The 24,469-nt window shown below is 46.9% G+C and overlaps 1 protein-coding gene across 4 annotated transcripts in view; it reads right to left on the bottom strand.

Annotated features, from left to right (window-relative positions):
* PHF11 (PHD finger protein 11) overlaps nucleotides 1-24,469 on the bottom strand; it is a 534,242-nt gene that overhangs the window by 105,617 nt on the left and 404,156 nt on the right. For all 4 annotated transcript variants that reach the window (XM_086934974.1, XM_086934973.1, XM_086934971.1 and 1 more), the window contains 2 exons: nucleotides 9,837-9,892; nucleotides 3,942-3,988 (listed from right to left, as the gene is read on the bottom strand). In XM_086934974.1, coding sequence (XP_086791100.1) covers nucleotides 3,942-3,988; nucleotides 9,837-9,892 — 103 coding nt within the window. The remainder of the gene's footprint in view (nucleotides 1-3,941; nucleotides 3,989-9,836; nucleotides 9,893-24,469) is intronic.

The following is a 24,469-nucleotide window of genomic DNA, read 5'->3' on the forward strand; positions in this document are numbered from 1 at the left end:
AGTGGAGCTTTGTTAGATGTGGTGATATGTGGGTGCGCCGTGGGAGGTCAGGGATGAGTCTTGCTGCATTGTTTTGGATGGCCTGGAGATCGTAAATGAGATGGTTGGAGATCCCAGCGTAGAGCGTACTACGATATTCTGATCTGCTTCCATTACGGTGCAGGAGTTCTGAGGTAGCCATTTGAATAGGTTGCGAAAAGTGCATAGAATGTGGAAACAGGAGAAGCTGACCACGTTAACCTGCGCTGTCATTTTGAATTTCTCCTCCAGGATGATTCCAAAGTTTCTACAGTGGTCAGCCGATATGTGTGTTTGTCCAAGCTCTGATGGCAAACAGGAGGAGTCCAATTGAGAGTTCTTGTTACTGAAGATCAGCGCTTCCGTCTTGTCCCAATTAAGTTTTAGGCACTTAGATCTTATCCAATCTGCTACGTTGATCATGCAGTTGGTTCTGGTGGTGTTGGGTGTCACTGGTGTAGGATATGATGGTGATGCCTTGGGATCTAATGATGATGATGGTGAGCAGAGTCATGTAGATGTTGAACAGGATTGGGCTGAGTGATGAGATCTGAGGGACTCCACAGATCAGATTCTTGGATTCCGATGTGTAGGGTGGTTGTCTGACTCGCTGTGTTCTTTTTGTGAGGCAGGAGCCTATCCATTTGAGCGCTGGTCCTTGGATGCCTATGTCGTGCAGTCTTTTGACAAGGATGTGGTGGGAGACTTTGTTGAAGGCTGCGGAGAGGTCGAGTAAAATGATGGCTGCAGTTTCACCACAGTCCAATATAGTGTGGATGTCGTCTGTGGCCATAAGTGCTGCTTCTGTGCTGCGGTTGCTCAAGAATCCTGATTGCATGTGGTCCAGCAGGCCTTTTCCATCATTTTGACTGGAAAAGGGAAAAGAGAGATGGGACAAAGGTTTTTCAGTTCTTAGGTCAGCCAAGGGTTTTTGAGGAAAGAATGGACTACAGTTTGTTTACAGTCTTGTGGAAAGGTGGTGGTTGTGTGTGAGGGTGTTGCTGATTGATGCTCCTCCCAAGCTGTATAGGTGGTGGGGCCCCAGAGTGTACCGTTTTTAGGATTGCTGCAGTGGCTTCTTCAGGGAGAGTTTTCCATTATGTCAGGTGTCAGTCCCGGATGGTGGCGGTCAGGTTGGTGATGAGATCTTTGGTATCTGATTGTTGTTTGAAGTTGCTGTAGATCTTTTCTGTTTTGCTGTGGAAGTGCGGTTGTTCACACAAGAGGTGTGTGAAGTGGAGCATCCATGATAAACAAAATATGTCCTGTTACTATCAACCTCTAAATGATGCCCTTAGTTATCCTTGAGGCCTATTATGCACAACTTAGTCACTTATTATTCTCTCTTGTGAATCAAAAACATTCACCTGCTGAGTCTTCCAATACACCTGCCTTGAAAAGTTAAAATGCTGGTATCTCTCCTCACCTGATGAAACTCACTCTTTCAATCAAAAAATAGATTGCTGCATCCCCCAAACGGCACATCAAGCCTCTCCTCCCCTGGATAAAATCCTGTTCAGGGGAGGAATTAATTAGGGTAGAGGATGTCGCCTAACGGCTAGAGCTGTCAAACTCTGAACTGGGGAACCAGTTTTGAGTCTCGGCAGGGATGCTCAACATCCTGTGATTCTGGGCAAATCACTTTACCTCACCGTGCCCACAGAAATGAATGTGTCCGTCTGTAATGCAAATGTTGCTCATATAAAGCGTTCCGATACCTTCAGGTCAAGTTCGCGCTATGTACCGTATTTTCCGGCGTATAGGACGACCCGGCGTATAAGACGACCCCCTACTTTTCTTCATAAAATGTGGGTTTCATGCTATACTCGCCGTATAAGACTACCCCCACTTCCAGCGCAGTACTGTATTGCCGGCGGGAACTTTCTACAGTCCCCTTTCAATGCCCATGAACTGAGGAGATGACGTACGGTACTGACGCTCCTCTCCTTCCGATGAACGTGAGATTTATGGTCACATCGGAAGGAGAGAGAGACGCCAGATCAGCGCACATGCCCACTGTAGCTCTAGACTGAATACCTACGCAGTTCGAAAATACCGAAATGCCCAGTGAGATCCTGCTTCCATCGGCACTACTGCACTACAGGACTGTAAGAGACTGCGCACTATTGTCATTTTTGATTCATGTGCAGTAACTAGTCCTATTGTGAAGTGCTCTGACACCTTCGGGTAAAGTCCGCGCTATATAAAATCGCATACGGTAAATAAAGTACAGTACCGTACAGCTAGAGGGGATTGTAGTATGACTCACATAATATGGTATAAGGGGGATCAGTAGCAGGGAGAGAGAGATTAGAGAGACGCCAGATCAGCGCAGAGAGAGACGCCAGATCAGCGCATGTGCCCGCCCCGCTGTGTCTCTAGACTGAGCACGCAGTTCGAACATATAGAAAAGTTGCTTCCACTCCTAAAAATTTGGTACCCGGCGTATAAGACGACCCCCGACTTTGGAGAACATTTTAAGGGGTTAAAAAGTCGTCTTATACGCCGGAAAATACGGTAAATGTAAATGTATTTGAGCTTATATAGCGCACAGCTACCCGCAGTGGGTTTCCCGGCGCTTGCTTAGGGAACCCGTCCTGGTATTCCCCTGAGAGATAACCCCGGCAGGGTATCCACAAGGTGAAAGCCAGGCATCCCGCCGCGAGGGGCCGTTGTGGAGATTAAGCAAGCTATTGCCCAGAGTCGTAGAGTGTGAACCCGTGAGTCGAGAAGGCACCGGAGCGAGAATTATCGAGTCCGTGGAATTTTTAGCCCAAGACCCGCCGAGGCGGGGAATTGAACCCTGGTCCAGGGCCGATCTCAGCTTCCGGGTCTGCCGCCTCTAACCCCTGAGCCACACTTCTCCACTATAAAAAACTCACCCAAAAAAGTGCGGGTGCCTTCATTCTTTGGAGCACCACCTTATCTGGGTGATGATAGTGATGGGACGTATAATTCCTTTGCATATTAGCAAGACTAAGTTGATGTGCCCTGTATTGTAACACCGCATGCACGACATGGCTAACTACATGTCAGACCCATGCACTGAAGTGTTACTTACAGAAACGGCCCTCAGGGAGCTAAGGGAACTTTTATTCAAGCACTGATGTACAGACATCTGGCAGAGTTGAAAAAGTGAGGCCACAGCTGCAACCTCAAAATATGTTTGGATGCTGAGGTCGAAATATACCAATGGCACAAACAGCAAACCTTCTGACCAAATACCATGTACAAATTCAGGAAAGGGTCGATGGACCACACAGAAGGGAGGTAGGGCAAAGGCTTTTTTGTTTTATAAAAGTTATTAGAACATTGGAATGACTGGAGCTCCATTGAAAACAAAGGAGTAGCTCAGAGGTTATAATGGCTGGTATAAGCCTGGAGCTCCAACATTCCAATGATTCTTTGTTCACAGCTGTGGCTGTGAACAAAGGCTTCAGGGAGCCTGAGAGGATTTCAATCCCCTTGCGCTCCCTGAAGCCTTTGTTTTATTTGTTAGAACATTCTTCACTCTAGTGGCAGAATGTTCTAATAGCCTTATAGCCCTTCGTAGCTTTGCTATACCGGCTGTTAAAGTTCCGCTCCCTTGTTAAATGCCCAAGCCGAATGCTGGAGCGGGCCTTTAATAGTCGGTATAGCCCGCTATGGCGGGCTATAAGGCTTTAATAAAACAAGACTAAAGGAAATGGAACAGAAAGACTCTAATGCCAACTCTTCATACTACTGTGCATACTAAGACCAACAGACAGTTAACTTTCTCTTGAAACTGCCAATTAATGAAGGATTTTAAAGAGACACATTAGGAGAAAAGGCCTAAACACAATTAATCAAGATGAGATATTTGAAATGTTTATCAGAACTAGTGGGAAACAAAAGTTGGCTTTTACGATTCAATTTAGGCCATTATTTTGATATAGTCTTACCGTGGAAGGTACAGCACTGTATTCTCCAAGGTTATTTTGTGCAGGCCCTGCAGAAAAAAAGATTGTTTATTAACACACACACACCTGCCCCGATTAAGGGATTCTTGCCAATGCCAATACTGCAGCTAAACAGGTAGCACTTGAGTCATCTCTATGGACTACGAATGATCAGTCGCATTCTCATGGTTAATGGTTTGAGCTAGCAGGGTTTTAATGGGGAACTTTGGAGGAACGAATATTCATTTTTAAAAACAATAAAAGCAGTACTTAACGTACTTCCCTAGGATTATTATCTTTCATGCCAGTGAGGATAGCAATGCACTCTCCTACTGTTTCAGTGTGGCATTTGCACCCGCCATATGTCTGAAAAGTTTCAGTCTGGTACTATGCACCCCCACTATTCATGATGACAGCAAGAAAATGTGCAGATACCCCTAGTATGATAGCCACGGTGCACTCTATTCACGACAGCCAGTGAATGTGCGAAGGGCACTAGCCACAGAGCATTTTAAGGCTATTTTAAGCATCATAAGGTCTAATAAAAAGAAATTATCAGAAATAGCAGATTTCTCTACAACTCGACATTATAATAATGTACATGATGCTCAACATAATGCGTAGCTATTGCTAGCATCTCAATTTAAAGATAAACTCTTATCAAGGCACCTCAAGAGTTCTTAGTAGCGACCACGCTCCTATGTTGTGTACCATTAGCCTGAGATAAGAATTTGAAATGGGAAAGCTACCACAGCTAAGAAAAGACAATAATGTATTCTCTAATACCAGTCTAGTGACTACCTACACCAGATGGAGTACCCGAAAATTACATGTCAGATCCTTAGTTATTTTAGAAGTCACAGGATTTTTACATTAGGATTTTCAGGTATAAGGACTGGAAACTGTGACTGCTAATTTAACGTTAAAGTAAGTCAGCACAAGGCCTCTACAGCCCACTCAGTTGGAAATGAGGCACCCCATAAACTACCACTACATCAAGGTATGCCCCAGTTCTGCTGATCAAAAATCTGCAGCATCAATAAAGCAAGCCGTGTTTGGAGCCAGGAAGGCGGAGATGGTGCTGGTAAAGGCTTGCAATATTACAGACCTCAAAACATTGGTTGACACCTTGCATAATGAAGACAGTTAAAACACATCACTACGACAATAAATCAGGATGCCCCTACCGCTGCCAGTTTTTTGTATGCTGAATAGTGCAGAAGCAGAATGCTATATTAACTGGCTTTTCTGACCATGATCCAGGAAAATACTTGCCCTTTAGTACATGGTATCCACCATTACAAGAAAAAGTCTCAAATGTCAGCATGAAAATGATGGTCAACATGCAAAATCTCCTGCTCTTACACCCCTGCATGAATCCCAATTGTGTTCCTGCTTCATGCTCTCACTGCCCTATAGAAAAGGGTGGGCGAGTGGCTAAACTGATACTTTAGGATCTAACTTCTAATCATGGCTTTGGCACGTGACCAACTATTGTTTGTCACATTAGGTCTTTTACTTGAGCTTTTAGTATTCGTACTATACTCTTCATATTTTAGGTCCATCCTTTTACTAGCGCTACAGGGTGTGTCACAATCCTCACGGCAGGTCATAACAGTCCTACACCTGCATCAAATTTTGCCAATCTTTACTTTTAGGATGTTTCTGGCATCTAGCACTGTCTGCAGAATCTCCACACTCTTGCCTTCAAAGCTGCAGAGCCACTTGCATTTTTCTTGTTTTCATACCAAATCTGCAGGTATATCTAGGAGCATCAATGAACGTATCCAGCAAGGACTGGCACTGAAATATGTAAGAGCAGCAAAAAGGGGCCAGGTGTTTAGAGGGCCCACCTAGATACCTAGAGGTCACATTCATCAGTTTGTCAAAAGGTATTTGACTCCCTTCTCTCGCAAGGTAAAGCCGCTGGAGGAGTAAGCTGCAAGTTAATACTTTCATCAACACAGTCTCAAGCCAGGATCCAAGATGAAACCAGAGGAGAGATGGCAGTAGGCCCGATTTAAGCACAGGAGGGTAGAAACTTGCCTACTGCTTCAGATTCTGCAGTTTATTCCTACAGATAAATATATTAGGATTTAGGGGGGAAACCGTCTTATGAACTAACCGCTCACATTCAGATTTGTTGGTAGTCGGCAACATCTCTGCTTAGGTCAGAATTGTTATTGAGCTGTTTTTCGCTATTCAGTGCATGAAAGAGTGAGTTTAATGGTTGTGCCAGCAGAATTGTATCTGTGCGTCTAATTCTTCTGTTTCGCGGTGTGGTTGTCTTTTATAATTCTAACCATAGCTCAGGTTAGTAGAAGAGTCAATTTATTATTGCTCTTTGTACCTTTTGGTATTAAGTTGTCAATGTGTATGAATGTCAGGTTTGTTATTGAAGATGTGTTTTGTTTAGGTTAAAGTTATCTGTATTCACTTTAAACATTAAGGAAGTTTGTGAAGATGCTTATTCTGCCTATGTTGATAGTGAAATACACAAGTTGGAAGGATATGTCCAACAGTGTCACTGTGTAGACCGCTGTGGATTATACTGAGTTCTTGATATCTTAAAAGTGTAATTCGGAAACCACAGAAAAAAGACGACTATGGCGCATAGGAGAAGTGTGTTTTCACCTCCATATCTGCCTGTATTATCAACACCCACTTATTTGCAGATTTTTGGAAGGTGAGAAAACAGAATGTGTTAGGTGAGAGCCTATAATAGTTTTTGACTTGAGGGGTCATCCAGGTTTCTGTCATAATGAAAAGGTTGTAGTTGTAATCATGGTTGTTGTGGGCATGTGTGTACTTACAATTGTGGAACAGACATTGGAAGAATGTGGTGAGTGTCACTTCTTTGGTGGTGTCAATGTGTAGCTATTGACTTGCACTAAGAATTCGTGGCAATGTTCTTTTGCCGGATTTATTTGTTTTGGAAAGCCGTGCTAACCGTCAAAATTAGGCAATGATGTAGGGGAGAGAATAAACCTTCATTATGGGCCCATCCATAGAGGTTTGAGTTCTAATTTCTACTCATTTTGGGTTCTGCCATCAAAGGTTGGTCTTCTGAATGTCCTGAGTGCTAGGATCTTCTTCGGCTTTAGATCAGTGAACCCTCAGCAGCAGCTTTTACTTTTATTTCCAATGTCACGTCTACCTTCTGTCTGGCCAATGTTTTAAATGCCTGTCCTATTTCTAGCTGTTGTGTTATTGTACCATGCACTGTGATAACTGTTTGGTCCTTCTAAATGTAATGATGAAGGGGTATGAAATTTCTGAAGCTTATAATCTAAGATAATGTGTATACTAGTATCTTGCTTCGTTATTATCCTTTAATAACTCTCCTAACCCATCAAGCCACTGAATGGAACCTTAGATCTCAACATTCTACAAGACATAGCTCGTGAGGAAAGTGGGCAGGGGACAAGCAACATTTTAAGCAGGGGAACACAGGGACAAAAGCGTTTTAAGGAGCATAAATCATGAAATTCGAAATAATAACTCTTGTAGAACGAGCCAAATACTGTTTTGCATAGGGCTGTAATGGCACAGTCAAGCAGATTTGATGAATTAGAGGGGTCTCTTGTGGCAATTATCTTGGTTTAGAACTCCCCCTTGAGGCATTTATCTTGGTTTAGAACTGCACAAGCATTTCTGTCCATCACTGTTTTGCTGTCCCACTGAGTTGTCATAGGTTGGAGCGATATGTCAAGATGTATGTCCATTCAGAGAGGATATGACCTAGCAGCTCAGGCTAGAATGTTCCATTTTAGGGTAGGGCTTAGACTAATTGGCTTGTGTTTGGTGACTTTCTGGAAAACGACAGATGAGACAAAAAAGGATAAAATTACATTCTATACCGACATAGTCCAATACTTAAAACTGAATGATAGATTTCCATACAACACATATTTTCTGTCTACGTTTTTTGTATCTGTTGTATTTAACTGAGTCCTTGCTAGAGACTATTATTTTTTTGTGCTTTCGGAAGTCAATACATTGTATTTTAAAGAGTATCAAGCTCTGTCTTGTGGTTCTATCATGCTTCTGGTTGCACTGGAGAAACTAGACTGAATGTTTCAAAGTTCAACAAACTGCCTAACTCTATTTTACCTTGCCCCTTTGGTGTGGCCTACATTTGCTTGAGCTAAAATGATATTTATGTTTATTTTACTTAATTGATTACTAGGGTGCAAAGGTGCAGGGTCTAACTTTTGGCTTGGCCATACTCTATACGAACACATACCATAAGATGACTGGACATGGCCTTTCACCATGCCTAGTGCATTGTGGGTAAGGGGCCTGGCTTAAAGTAAGTTTGCTCCTAAAAACCCCAATCCTTATTTAGCTCCTTTATGCATAGGACACGGCCTTTGGGTCAGCCCTGCTGTCAAGAAGCCTATAAAAGATGGCATGGCATTCTCCCATGTGCAACATCAGTATACTCTGTCATATGTGAGGTGATGTTTCATTTCTCACCATACCTGAAAACTGTCAGTGTTTTTGTAGTTTTTGTACTATAATGCAATGTCCTATCAACTGCAGTTTTTAACGGGAAATCTTTGCTTTTTGAAATAACGTTGTTTGTCTTTTAAATTCTTGACCGTATTTCTGCCTAAAATGTTTTAAATACATTTATTTTAATGGCTTGCCATTGAAAATAACTGATGTGCATAGACATGTCCTTTCACCATGTTCTGCACTCAAACCCTGTAGCCACGGTACCCAACTGGCATATTGGAGATATCATATTGACCAAACATGACTGGGAAATTTTGTTGTGGCAGCACTACAAGGGATTGAAAATATTTGTGAATCTTGCTTCAAAGGCAAAAATAAATCAAAATGATAGTAGGCACATATAAAGCAACCCCTAGCTTGCAGCTTCTCAATAGTATTAGAGGATGTGCACACAAAACCACTGCTATCATATAAACAGTTCTGAGACGATCTGCATCTGAGGACACATCATCCACACACAAAAAACATTTGTGGAAGGGCTATAAGAGGAGTGGGAGCAGGCTCTAACACTAAGCAGGAAATGTGCAGGGGTTGGGAGAGAGGGGGGGTTGATAAATGGGAAGACCCCCTCGAAAAGTCTTATTTTTTACTGTGGGTTCCATGGTTCCAAACCTGGATCCATGATCTCTAGACACCTCCTGGATCCCGCGTATCTGAGTTAAAGATGAAGCCTCATTTTGGATCCATGGATTCCTTTCACATTTTTAAAGAAATACTTAAAAAAGTAGCCAACATCAGCTCAGGACATTGAACACTGGATGTGGTCTTACTCCCATTATTGCAGTGCAAGGCAGAAGACAAGTTATGGTGGGTTCTTGGTCTCTTCTTGGAAAGGGCAGTTCGTGGTGTGCAGGGTACGTGGTTACAGGGACAGAGTACAAGACATGGTCAATAACTATCCTACACCAAGATCCACTGCACACGGCTGAAGGTTGTGCACAGTGGTTCTGGGGAGACAACTGATGGGTGTTTCTGGGGCTCCAGATAGTGGGTGCAGGGAATGGATGATGACGACACAGGTCCTGCTGTGCACAGTGGAAGGTCATATGCAATATGTGCGGGGTGCCCACTGACTTGGTGGACAACATTGCTGAAGCCCAAACTCTGTATCCTGCGGTGCTACAGACATCTACTGGCCATCGGAAGCAAACTCTGAATCACCCCGTCACTCGAGTGACACAGTCCAATGTGCACTGCCTTTCCCCTGCTCTGGGGACTGTGTGCACGATTTTGCTTTTGGACATGCCGTATGTACAGAATATGTACCTTTTTTCAGAACAATGCAAATGTTTATTTATTTCTTACTTTCAGCCAGTTCCACATGAACATTAGTAAGCAGGCAAAACTGAAAACAAATAAAATCATAAGCATACTTACGAATGTCAAATTTTGAACTTGATGATTCACTTGAGTCCGAATAATCTATTCTTTTCCTACAGTGGCAGAACAAAATAACATGAGCTTTTGCATCTCATTTGATGATGATACATATCACTGTACTCTGACTCCCGAGTGTCCATTATATTAACAAAAAGGTGAAATGCAACATATGTGTGCTTAATAGCAGTGTATACATTATGGACGTTTTCCTTTATATTGTCAATTCTGAGAGACATGCAATTCATCGCGCAGCGCAGTGACGCAGCTGTTGGTCAGGCGGTTCTTTAAATGCAGGTGTGTGTGTGTAACTTGCATTATATATGTCTAACTGACTGATCCTACTAGTTACTTGTACTAGTTATTGTTCATGCATTAATGTCTCATCTCAGTGTAATTTTTAATGATCTTTATGCTTACCTATGTAATGCATGTAGTAATACATTTTATATACACATGTATAATTCTATGTTTCATTCTGAAATGTATTTCTCATCTAATGTATATTATTTCTACCCAACTTCCACTAACATTGAGACATCTCTGAGATACTGCTTGCTATTCGGATTCAAAAATGTGAATCTATGAAAGATACACCAATACTGCATAAGATAATGAGTTACTTACCTGTAGCACAAGTTACTACTTGTGTAACGATATATCTGTAAGAGACATTAGTTAGTGATAGATTCCTTACCTTAGAATATCCCCAGGCGTCAGACTGGATCCGGAAATTTTTGCGTAGCAATACCCCTGCGCGCTGTTAGGCGTCGTCTGCGGCTCCGCGTCCGTCGTCGGCGTCGTGAGCGCCGGGATGACGTCATCGGAGTATATAGACGGCGCCCATGCGCGCTGACGTCAGTTCTGATAACACAGCTTTTCCGCGCCAGATACGCAGAGCCATGATAGAACTAACACTGGTGCCATGAAACTAGGGCCCTGAAAGGGGATGACCTTAACCCTAAATATCGGTTCGCAGAACGGGGAGGATGGGAGGGCGGTAAGGAATCTATCACTAACTAATGTCTCTTACAGATATATCGTTACACAAGTAGTAACTTGTGCATCTGAAAGAGACACGTTAGTGATAGATTCCTTACCTTAGAATAGATACCCCAGCAATACCAACCCCGTGGTGGTGGGTCTGCGAACCAATATCACACCAGAAAGTCCTGGAGGACGGAACGGCCAAAGAAGCCATCCCTCCGGACTTGACTGTCCAGGCAGTAGTGTCTTGCGAACGTGTGCAGCGAGGCCCACGTGGCTGCCTGACAGATGTCCTGCAGGGGGACACCGCGGCCCAGGGCAGTTGTCGTTGCCGTGGCCCGAGTGGAGTGAGCCCGCAATCCAGCCGGGGGCTCCTTCCTCGCCATGGAGTAGCATGCTTGGATGCACAAGATGATCCACCTGGAGATGGTCCTCTTGTGTACAGCCTTTCCCTTCTTCGCGCCCACGTAACCAACGAAGAGTTGGTCATCCACCCGGAATTGGCGAGTGCGGTTCAAGTAGTAGGAGAGCGCACGTTTTGGATCCAGACGGTGGAGCCTCTCCTCCTCTTTCGAGGGATGCGGAGGCGGAAAGAAGGTGGGCAAGGTGATGGACTGCCCGATGTGGAAGGCCGTGACAACCTTGGGCAGAAAGGAAGGTCGTGTACGCAACACCACCTTATCAGGGTGAACAGACAGGAAAGGCGGAGAAGAAGAAAGAGCCTGGAGCTCACTCACTCTCCTGGCAGAGGTGATGGCAACCAGGAAGGCCGTCTTCAGCGTAAGGAGGCGAAGAGGACAGTTATGAAGTGGCTCAAAGGGAGCACACATCAGATAGGTGAGAACAAGGTTCAAGTCCCACTGGGGCATCACGAAGGGAACAGGAGGGAACATGTGTGTGATGCCCTTCAGAAATCTACTCACTATAGGGGACTTGAACAAAGAAGGCTGATCAGGTAGCCTCAAGAAGGCTGAAAGAGCAGAGAGATACCCTTTAAGAGTGCCCAGAGCAGAGCCCTTCTGGGCAAGGGAAAGAAGAAAGAGCAGCACTTCCGAAAGGGGTGCAGAGAGGGGATCCACAGCCTTTGCTGCGCACCATGCCACAAATCTATTCCACCGGCAGGCGTATACCGACTTAGTGGAGGGACGCCTGGCTGCCAGAATGATGTCACAGACTTCGGGAGGCAAGTCAAATGGCCTCAACTGCCGCCGCTCAATCTCCAAGCTTGTAGGTGGAGACTGGACAGGTTCGGGTGCAGGACCGTCCCCTGCTGCTGCGACAGAAGGTCCTCCCGAAGAGGCAGACGAATCGGGGGATCGACTGACATGCTGAGTAGCTCGGGATACCAGTATCTTCGAGCCCAGTCCGGAGCCACAAGGATAACCTGGGCCCGGTCGCGCTTGATCTTCTTCAGCACTCTGGGCAGAAGTGGTATAGGCGGAAAGGCGTACAACAGGCCGCAGCTCCACTCGCGACGAAAAGCGTCTCCGAGCGAGTGCCGCCTTGGAAACTCCAACGCGCAGAACTGCTGACATTGCGCGTTCTCTTCTGTGGCGAATAGATCTAACCAAGGCTCTCCCCACTGTCGAAAGAGACCTTGCGCCACGTCCGAGTTCAGACGCCATTCGTGATCCATCATGCACCGGCGGCTGAGTTCGTCCGCCCTGGCATTCAGAGAACCTGCCAGGTGTTGAACCACCAGAGTCACGCCCTGATGTTCCAGCCACTGCCAGAGGCGCAGAGCCTCCTGGCAAAGGGTCCACGACCCCACACCGCCCTGTTTGTTGCAGTACCACATGGCGGTGGTGTTGTCGGTGAACACTTGCACCACGCTCCCCCTGACAGAGGGGAGGAATGCCTTCAGTGCAAGACGAATCGCCCGCAGCTCCAGAAGGTTGATGTGGAGCCGGGACTCCGCCGGAGACCAGAGGCCTCTGATCTCCGCCTCTCCCATGTGGCCTCCCCAGCCCTGGAGGGACGCGTCCGTCACAACTACGTGCTCCGGCTGGGGTAGAGAGAGAGATCTGCCACTGACCCAGTCGCGGTCCGTGAGCCACCACTGCAGTTGTCTCGCAGTGCCCTCCGAGATCAGGACATGATCGGACAGGTTGCCCTGATGCTGGGCCCACTGAAACTTCAGGTCCCACTGCAGAGCCCGCATCCGCCACCTGGCGTGACGCACCAGAAGGATGCAGGAGGCCATCAGTCCCAGAAGCCGCAGCGTCAACCTGACCGAGACCCGGGATAACGGCCCGAAGACAGGAATCAGAGCCTGAATATCCCGAACCCGCTGCTCGGGTGGGTAAACCCGAAACTGCGCCGAGTCGAGAACCGCTCCGATGAAAAGGAGCTTCTGAGAGGGACACAGGTGCGACTTCGGCACATTGATGGAGAACCCCAGCAAGTGCAGGAGGTCGGCCGTAGTCTGGAGGTGGCTGACGACTGTCTGGGGCGAGCCCGCCTTCAACAACCAGTCGTCGAGGTAGGGGAAGACTGACACCCCTTGCCTGCGCAGATGGGCTGCGACCACCGCCATCACCTTCGTGAACACCCGTGGGGCGCTGGTAAGGCCGAAGGGGAGCACGGTAAACTGAAAGTGCTCGTGGCCTACCGTGAACCGCAGGTAACGCCGGTGGGCCGGCAGGACGGGGATGTGGAAATAGGCGTCCTGCAAGTCCAACGCTACCATCCAGTCTCCTGGGTCCAGGGCAGCCAGGACCTGAGCCAAAGTGAGCATCTTGAACTTCTCCGTACGGAGGAAGCCGTTCACGTTCCGCAGATCCAAGATAGGGCGTAGGCCCCCTTTGCCCTTCTTGGGTACCAGAAAGTAGTGGGAGTAACAGCCACGTCCTACTTCTGGCCCAGGAACGCGCTCGATGGCCCTCTTGGCCAAGAGGGCCGAAACTTCCCCTTGCAGAAGTCGCAAGTGATCCCCCGACACACGGTGGCATTGAGGTGGCATGGATGGAGGGGAAGACTCGAAGGGGAGGGAGAAACCCCTTCGGACAATTTGCAGCACCCACCTGTCCGAAGTGACTGTATGCCAGTGGGAGAGGTGATGGCGAACCCTGCCTCCCACAGGCGTCACATGGGCCTGAAAACTCGGACTAGGAAGGTTTTGAGGCGGGGGCTGCTGAGGGAGGTGTGGACTGGCCTCGCCGCTGGCCCCGACCACCGCCACGGCGGTTCCCACGGCCGCCACCGCGTTGCTGAACATTCTGCGGCGCGTGGCTGACGGTCCGTGGTGGGGCGCCCCTTCCGTGGCCACGAAAGGAGCGAAAGGCACCCGATTGCTGGCGTGGGGCCGCAAGGCCCAAGGACTTGGCCGTGGCCCTGGAGTCCTTAAAACGTTCCAGCGCATGGTCTGCCTTGTCGCCGAAGAGGCGACGGCCATCAAACGGCATGTCCAGGAGAGTGGCCTGGACATCGGCCGAGAAATTGGCGGACCTCAACCAGGCGTGGCGTCGAACCGCCACCGTCGTTGCCATCGCCCTGCCCAGTGAGTCCGTGGTATCCAGCCCACACCGGATGGAAAATCGTGCCGCATCTCGGCCGTCCGCAAGGGTTTGGCTGAGTTTAGCCCTGACCTCCTCAGAGCATTGTGGCAGCACCTCCGCAACCGTGTCCCACAGAGTGTGGGTGTAGCGGCCCAAGAGACAGTTGGTGTTGACTGACCGGAGCCCTAGGCTCACAGACGAGAAGACCTTCTTCCCGAACTGCTCATATCTCTTGGATTCCCGATCGGGCGGGGCCGTCGGGAATGCGGTCTGGGAAGTGGAGGCCTGGATGACCAGGCTCTCGGGGGTGGGGTGGGTGGACAAAAAGCAAGGGTCGCCCGGTGCCGGGCGGTAGCGTCTGGCCACGTTCCTATCCACAGGGGGACCTGTGGCGGGCTTGGACCAAGTGCCCAGCAGAACGTCACACAAGGCCTCATTGAACGGCAGAAGGGGCTCCGCGGAGCCGGACTGCTGTTTGAGCACCTCAGTGAGGAGATTAGTCCTCACGGCCGCGACGGGGAGCTCAAGGTTTAGGGCCTTAGCTGCCTTCGTCAACACTACGCTGTAAGCAGAACCCGCCTCCGAAGCCACAGTCGGGGGCGATGTAAATCCAGTGTCTGGCGAGGTGTCAATACCACTGGCCTCCCCAAGCTCATATGTCCAGTCCTGATGTGACTGGCAATCACGTGCCAGAGGGTCCTCGGACCCCTCCCATTGCTCCTCGTCACCCAGCTCCTGGAGACCAGGATGAACAGCCAGGGCCTCCTCGTGGAGATAGAATTCTCCGATGGCCGACGGAATCGGCGCCCAGCGGCGCCCCTCCGACGCCTGAGGCGGACCGTAGGAAGCATTGGGGTCGGCAACCACTACGGCTGCCGGGGACGACACCTGAAGGGACGGCGCCGGTGAGGTCGTAAGGTCGACCGGCGAGGTCCCGGATCCGGAGCCGGATCCAGCGAGGTCGCGCGGCGCCGGGACCGAAGTCGCCAGCGGCGCCGGGCCCGAAGCACCCGACGTCGTCGGGGCCGAAGCGCCCGACCCGGAAGGACCTCCAGACGGAGCCGATCGGCCCGAAGGCGCCACGGGAACCGACTGAGGAGGGAGGGCCCTCATGGCCATGAGGTACCTCTCGACCTCCTCCTGCGACGCGCCGTGCCCAGGGACCCGAAGGTGTGGGGCAGGCGGCGACGCTTGCGACTCCCGCGGAGCCGCGTGGGCGGTGTCGCCCGAACCCCCGGCCGCATCGAGCGAGCGTCGGGGCGGGTCGGAGGACCGATGGTGGCGCTCCGACCTCTCATGCCTCTTACCTGAGGACTTGGATCCAGACGATCGGTGACCACTCCCGGAGCGTCGATGACTCCGACCTCGCGACCTGTCCCTCGACCTCCCGTGGGACCGGGACCGGGACCTGTGAGCGGCGCGGGGCCGACTGCCTCAGCTCGAGACGCTTGCGGGACCGCTCCCGCCTAGCCTTCGACGTCAGGGCCCGGCAGTCGTCACAGGTTCGATCGTCGTGGTCGAGGCCTAAGCACTTCAGGCACCGGCGATGGGGGTCCGTGACCGACATGAGTCGGCCGCACTTCGAGCAAGGCTTGAACCCGGGCATCCCTGGCACCGATAGTCGAGAATCGACTAAGTAGAGGATCAAAAAGATCAAAAAGTTTTCAGTCAAAAAGTGACTGGGGGTAGAGCTTCTTCCGGATCTGCGCTAGCTGGCGCGGAAAAAAGAAGAACTGACGTCAGCGCGCATGGGCGCCGTCTATATACTCCGATGACGTCATCCCGGCGCTCACGACGCCGACGACGGACGCGGAGCCGCAGACGACGCCTAACAGCGCGCAGGGGTATTGCTACGCAAAAATTTCCGGATCCAGTCTGACGCCTGGGGATATTCTAAGGTAAGGAATCTATCACTAACGTGTCTCTTTCAGATACTGCAGTTATCCAGTATTGGTATCTTTCATAGATTCACGTGCAACCCACTCTCCTCCCCTGAGAGGCTCCCCTTATAGATCGGGATTATCTATCCACACTTGTGCTGGACAATCTGAGGGATTCAGCCTCTCTTGGGATTCTTCTAGAGGGTGCTAGCTAGGGATTTGTTTTAAATGAAGCGTGGTCCTTTTTTAAAAAGGAGATCGCTACTAAATTCATGGCCTAGTTCCATTATAGCCTTTGGTAATTTTACCTACTGCTTGACTATGGTACCCTGGGACTCTCATCTTGATGATGGGGAATGATTTAAGCATCTGAATCTATGAAAGATACCCCAATACTGGATAAAAGATATTCGTATCCAACCTTCCAACAGAGCCGTATGAAGCTCACCTGAGATCCATAAATGTACAGATCTGGAATACAGGAACCATAAACTTTGACAAAGGAGACCTGATTTTGAAGGAATTCAATATTCCTTTTCAAGTTTTTATAAAGTCAGGTTACACCTAAGTAGGCAGCAGATTCAACGACAGGGAAACACCAAGACTAGGTGCAGAATAAAACATTAACCCTGAATGCTAGTAAACAAATAATCAATCAGAGCCATTGCATCCTTTCCAGAAGAGAAGATCCTTCTTGGAACAGTGGAGTGAAAGGAAAAAAGAGGCAGAGTCACACAGAGGAAAGTCTCATAAAATCTGACAGAGGAACGGACTTGTCCCAAGAGAATAATTTTGGGCAGCTTAGGGGACACTTTCGCCTTGGAAAAATTGTGCAGAAAAAAAACCAAGGCAAAATGGCACTCCTTCATGAACAGACTGGAAGGATATAATCAATGACGAACATGTGTCCGGTCACCTTCTCAGATCTCCTACTGAGAGGTCAAGGAACTACTATGAGACCTGAGTTCATGATCAAAAATATCTACATTAATCAACAGAAATATTTATCACACTAAGGTTCAGATTTAGCGTTTGGTGTACAGGCTACTCTGACAGAGTACCCCGTCAGCCAAACCTTCGGTCCATCCACTCAATCATGAGTCAAACAGGCTGTCAGTTTTCCGACGGTGGTTGGCTCTGCTGTTGGAAGATTTACTTAGCTGAAAAATGTGTACTGAGAAACATGTCTTAGTTGCCATTTTAATTTGCATTATTGTTCCTCACCATTTATTAAATAGGCCAGTTTGGTGACTTTTGAGTACTTTTGTCTACATTGTGACTCTGATCTACACAGTTCTAGTTTGCATACTCTAAGTTCGGGGACCAATTTGTTTTTTTCTTTTAAAGCTGTTCAATTGATGGTTATTTTGGATTGGAGTTAGCATGCCAAGCACTCTTTTTAGGCCACGGTTCTGTTCTTGTAAGTGAGTTGACAAGTTTAAGGACGTTTTCCACAACCAGTTGGGCTCTAAGGAAGGAATGGTGCATCGAAACTCCAGCCTGACCGACCCTTCTGGGGTCTTGGGGCCAGGTGGGGGCCTAAAGGCAAAAACCTGCCTGAGGGGTGCAAAAGGGGACACTGCTCCTGCAGAATTTATCCACGCTTCCCGACTCACCATGGGAGGTTGACAAACCCTGACGGACACTGTGGCACTGAAGGTATGGCCTAGAATAAATACAAGAGGCAATAAAGGTTTTTTCACCTAAATATGTAAGTTGCATAAAATTGAGTCATAGACACTGCTACACTTTTGAGGATTTGAGGGCAACACCAAGATGACTAGCTGTGACTGTCAAGTCGCTTTTTAATGTGACGGGAATGGCGTACAGGACTGTGAGGGACTTTTATATTTCAGCTGGCTTTTTATTTATTTTTTTTTTTTATTTATTTATTTATTTTTTAGAGTTTTCTATAGCGCAAACTTGAACCGATTAGGTTATCAGAGCGCTTTACATAGCACCAGTTCCGTTACATGTTATCACAGCAGTTTACATAGAATCAGTTACGTTGCACATTTCAGGATCTTGAACCGATTAGGTTATCAAAGCGCTTTACATAAGACAGCATTCGATGTCCAGTGCCCTCCTCCGCCGTCTGAATTTGTTAGAGATGTTCTTCTGTGCTTCTACCTCCCTCCTTTCCCCATACACTCTATCGATATTCTTTCTGAGAATTACATAGTTCTCATTCTAGAGGAAAATCCCAAAGATGGACAACAGCACAATAAATAACTGTATAGTTTGATATATGATTTTGATGGTTTTGTTGCTAAGAAATAATTATATAGGCTGCTGCAACTCCTTTTACTGTCCTCATCTAGTAAGTATTTTTATGTAAAAGATGTGTGGCACTGCGGCCAGGGCGACTGACACCGGCAGCTGGGGCTCACGGTTCGATCCCCCGCAGTAGCGGCAGGTCAGCCCCAGCACCATGTGACTCTGGGCAATAGCTAGCTTAATCTTCCTGACGGCCCCCAGCGCTGGGATGCCTCCGGGTAGCTGTGCGCTTTACAAATACTGGATTTATTTATTTATTTATTACAAACACTAGCAAGTAGTATGTGACAACCGACAGCTGGTGCACCAGGGCAGTGCAGGGAAACCCAAAATTCAGCCTTTCATTTATAAACACCCCAGATAAAGTCTACACAGGAGACTACTGGTTAGATCCAGAGCATTGCCTGCTTAGATTTTCACAATGAGTCAATCGCTCTGAGAGCTTAGTGCAATGTAACTATCCTTCCTACAGGCTGTAATCCACTCTTGATTGATGCTATATTTTGAAGGTGGGTTGTAGTTAAACTCTCATTTCATTTTGCACTGAATAATAAATGTGTTAAGCCATACTGCGTGCAGTTTTAGTTTTGCTTTTCAATTCAATTCATCAACTTTATTTCGATCATAAAAGATCATAAAATTACGCAGCACTTTATAAATAAAATACAAAAAAGGTTAGTCTTAAATAACATTATTACCATAAAATTATGATTAAAATACCGGAAACTAAAACTTCGGTGCATCATAAAGTTGTGCGCTAATCCAAAGTGCATGGCAGTATCTAGACAGGCCAAAAAACACTACTCTACGAGTATCAGTCATCAAGATTCTTAACACCTCGCGGTAGTGGCCCGGACCGACTAGTTTAAACTGTGCGATTATCCATTTTTTTCTTGAAGATTTTTAGTATGGACAAAAGAATAACAAATGTACAATTGTTTCTGAACTGGCATTACACACCGGGCAGAGATCGTCATTAAGAACATCATTACACCACTTTAAACCAAACTGCTTTGTGGGGAGGGTCTTGTATTGAAACTGGAAGAATAGTTTATGTGCCATTGAGGGGACAATTTCATCCATTGTGTCCTCAAAACAGTAAACAGATTTTAAATCAAAAAATTCAGAGGTCAAGCGACCCTCTGTTTTTACCTGTGCTTTTCTTGATATAGCTTCCCAAAACCTTACTTTCAGCCCTATTCTTGGTGTGGTGGCTAGGCTTTCTGGATTTGTCCAGAACCCCTCCATCCCAAGCCTCCCCAGTAACTCCCTTACTGATCTAAACCAGGGGCTCGAGGATATTGATGGTAACCTCCATCCAATCCCATCTAATCGCTCTCTGGTTGTTTGTGATTGACAAAACACCTAGATCCGGACTAACCCTTAAGTCTGGCTCGGGTGTGCCCTGCTTGGTGAGTGTGAGTACTGATGCGGTGTGGTCGCTATCGACCCTCTTGGCCACTGTCATGTATTGGACTAAATGCCAAAGGTTGAGAGATACCAGACAATAATCTATTCTACTTTCATAGCCTGGTAAATTAAAGGTAGGGTCCCCATTGGGATCAGAGTTAGGCCTCCCATTTGTGGCTCTCAAATCATGCTGCATAGTAAGAGCCAACAACTGGGCACCTCTCTTGGACCACCTAGCAAGGGGGAGATTTAGTTGTGGTATTTGCCACTCTCTGTCCCACTCATCAGTCAAATCAGAGGGGATCGGGGCAAGTGGTTCAAACGTACATTGAAGTCACCTGCAACTAATGTAGGGGTGTTGCCTGAATAGTGAGACAAAGCGAGGTCAAGGTTACACAGTGGATTGGTTTCCTCCTGGCCCCTCAGCACTCTATTATATACACTAAATATCCTCATTTTCTGTCCACTATGAAAAAGTAAGCTCCAGCACTAAAATTTCTTCGGAGTCAACATTTAAGAGTTTAACTTTGACCCATAGTTCGTTTTTTACTCATAATGCTAGCCCTCCCGAGGGACTGCCCAGCTCTTTTCTCGTGGCATTAGTAGCGTAAGCACAAAAGCCAATTTTATGTGGACAATGGCTGCAGACTCCAAGTTTCCTGGTATTAAATTACATCGAAGGAGTCTACAAAAGAACACCATTCCGGATCACCAGTAGCTGTGAAATCCCAGCCACATTCCACACAAGAACCCTCAATGGGAGGTTAAAAGAATCCCCCCACCACATCCCCAGAAATTGGGGCAATCACACCCTCACTTTCGTCCACAGAGACAGGTTCACAAATTATCACTGGGCCAATAGCCGGGTCAGGTGGTGCAAGGGAATTAGTGAGGGGCTAAATGGTGGTGTCACTAAGGCACTTACAAGCCCATCCTTGTTTACTGATTTTGTCTGCTTCTCTAAGAGTGGTCCACTCTTCCTTCTCCAATCGCCCCTATAAAAGATGGGCAGTTCTAATGGGACTGGTCAGCAAGAGGTCCACGGTGGCATAGTAAAGGTTCCACAACAGGATGAAAGCAGAGGCCTGGTCGCGTACCAGCTGGGGATCTCGATCTAATGGAGATACGGGTAGGTGCTTGAGAGATTATGCGTGAATCAATTGACAACATTCCAGAGATACTGCCCTTGTCGTAAAAGCTATCCTCAATCATGTCCCAACTTGATTTCTGCATGGGAACTCTTTTTACCAATTGTACATCGTCTCTAATGATTGAATAACAATGTCGAGTAGACATAAACCAATAGATGACCTGGTTCTTGAGATAGTCTTGGCCTATCTCACGGAAGTTTTGGGACTTCCGTGAGATAGATCACCGCTCGATTGTCCCATGCCCGGGATCTCATATAAACACCATCCTTTACTATCTCCTTATCTTGTGCCCTTTCATAGTCTTGCTTAAACAAGTTCTTTTCATCTAGAACAACTACTCCTCTGTCAATCCCGCTACCTTGGACAAATCCTGATGTATTCCTCAAAATTAAGCTGGGAGTATCATTAGAAGTACAGTACTCAGTAGTGTGTGTCAATAAATGAGTACATCTAGTTTGTGTGGGATCTTGGGTTGAGTTTGCATTTGCCAAGCTACTTACTTCAATTCCCATGAAGGCCAAATTTGTTGGTTGTATCATGGTTTCTGATAGGGCCAGGTTCTCACCATTTATCCTCGCTAGCAAGCTGGCTCCCTTCACTCTTAGAGTAATTACTTCATCTTTCAGTGACTTAATTTGATCTTTTAATAACCGGATTTCAACAGCAGAGATTGAGCATGACTTTTCGGGGTCACTACCAACCGCCCCTATCCCATTTTCCTCCGTTGCAAGAACATCAAATCTATTATGGCATTCAATGTGTACAGTCGGTATTATACTAGGCGCTCTTTTTGAAACATTACAGAGTGGAGTAATAGATATGCTAGGCTCCGCTTCAGAGGGTCCAATGACTGCAGCCTTGCTGCGCCTTTTGTTATGCTTTTTAAACATTTAAAGATATCTGTTGGCTAATTTTTTTGCTAGAGGAGGTTCAGGAGACATGCCTATCAAAGAGCCTGGGGCATTCGGTGGGCTAGTGGGACTGTCAAGCAGAGAGATGGAGTGTAATGAGCTGGAACAGGCTATGTCGTGGAACTCGGTTAGGATAGTCTCAATCCTGTCCAATGACTTGTGGCAGACCACACTAGAGGGCCTGTTATTATGCGATTCTGGGCCCTGAGCTTTTCTTTTACCCACCTCTGAACCTGTGACTAATAACTTTCAATATAACTAATGGCTCCAGAGATGCTAATTCGAAAACCAAAGGGAGCACCCCCCACCGCAAAGTTCCCAGAGAGGTACTGTTAAGTCACAGTCACAGGTTTGGAGATAACACAAGGAGATTTTCAAAGAGCACGTGGCCACTGTTACAGTCAGTATAATAGGTATATCAGGATAAGTTTGTGGTGGTCACTTACAGGTTTGGCGACAGTGACTAAAACGGCCAAGGAGAATGGCCCGTCCCTTCCTGTCACTGATGAGCGCAGCCTGGGCATGCCCGCATGATCCCGCCACTGCCTTTATGCGCCTACGGGCGCAGGGATGACGTGGCAACGGTCGCAAGGGCTGCTGGGGCTTGTTGTCGTGGTTCTGGGCCTGGCCAGTTGACTGCCCTCTCCTCCGCACTCCGAGAACAGGCTACCTCTCCCTTGTCACAGCACCCAGTGCATGGGAAATCAGCCTGCATGCAGTTTCGCTCTAGCATTAGCAGCGTTTTTGCATAATATAGCATCAGTTAGGAATCTCTTTGACTTATTATTTCCACCATATAGGAGTGCCTCCAAGAAGAGAAAGAGGCTCCCAATACTGCCGCGCACCAAGGTCCGGGATCTTCAGGCAAACGCTCCACAACAGTATTTGTCTTATTCCATGCAACTCGCAAGGTCAGGCCCCAAACACTTATCCATCCAGGTCCACATAACAGCAATGCTGAGACACCCCAGTCAACTTAAAAAGTCAACCTTCTTTTCATGTGCAGTAGTGAATAACATCATGAGAGGACAATAAAAACATGTGTCACCGTTTAAAGGCTCTAAAGCTCATTGGGAACTAACCATTAAACTGTCAGCCCTTCTCAGAGCACCTTTCAAGGCAATTCACAAAGCTTCCATTCAGTACTTATCATACATAGTAGAGGGGGTTCTTGTTAACTATTAACTCTGACTGGAAGGTAAGAGAATTTCAAGCAAGTGAAACATTTCAGTGTTTCTTCGAAGACAATGAGTCCCTCAGAACAAACCAAAGGGTCATTCCTAAAGGGCCAACCTCCTTTCATTTAACCTCGATGAGGGACAGAGCTGGAAACGAAATCTTCCAATTCAATAGTTTTCCTTCATAGATTAGAAAGATCCGGATTGATCACAAGTTTTAATGCTTTTGATTCCATTTCATATTGTTTATCTAGAAAAGTGACTTAAACAAAAAGACAGCCAACACATGTTTTGCCCCTTTCTGCGCGCAGGCCTGGTGCTTTCTTAAGGCGTGAAAGGTTGGTCAGTAAGGTAGTCGATAAATCACTTAATAGGACAATTATAAGGACAATAAGTTTACGCACCGTGTACACTGTTCTGAAAATGTCAAAGTCGCTCTTGGTCCAGACTGAACCTGAGATAACAGGGTGGGAAGAAACACTTGGAACTAGAAACACAGAACGGGCCAGTCCGAATCATGTTTCCACTGCCTCTAGTGACCTGAAAAGCAGAATTTAGAGATGGAAAAATCTGATTTGTTCTTCTATTTCTTACAAGTATCACCCGCTCCACCGCCCGAAATATGATCGGGCCTGCTGGCAGTTTTTACTGGTGGGTCCAGAGAGCTGAGCTCTAGTTTTCTGTCTCTCATCTGCCCCCTCTTTGCAGGTTCTGGGTGAACAACAGCATTTTTTCACACATTCCTCAGAAAGTTTAGCTTTTCCTGGATTTTAAGGAATGCCTAGAGTTAAATAGGCACGTCACACAATCAGACCAGCTCTCTGTGTCATTTGATAATAAAAACAATGGCTAGGCCTTGTCAAACAGGGTCTAAACAGATGGACTGAGGTTTGCATTACCAAATGTCATTGCAAGTCCAGCTAGTCCACTAGAGGAATGGCATTGACACCCGCTTGATGGATATATATAAGGCAGTACTGAGGAGGGCAACACATTCCTTATCAAAGCACTACTATTTTGATTTTCAGAGAAGATGAGATTGTTGACGCTAGACAACAGACAGAAACTGGTTTAGTTCAAGTGTCAAACCAAGGGAATGCTGATTTATGCGCACAGACCAAAAGAAAACAATAGAAATTTTAGGCGTGTAGAACCCCAAATGTATATTTATCCAAGTTGTGGAGAACTGACAAAATATTCAAGTACAGCAATTACTTTATTATTGAAAAACACTAATTTTATAGTATGCCTGCCTCATCCATGAATATCATGCCTCATGGTCGCTAATTCTCATAACACACAGATCCAAGATAAGTGAAATTTGATGATGTGTCCTTATATG

Source organism: Lissotriton vulgaris, chromosome 8 (assembly GCF_964263255.1).
Source record: "Lissotriton vulgaris chromosome 8, aLisVul1.2, whole genome shotgun sequence".
Taxonomy (NCBI): domain Eukaryota; kingdom Metazoa; phylum Chordata; class Amphibia; order Caudata; family Salamandridae; genus Lissotriton; species Lissotriton vulgaris.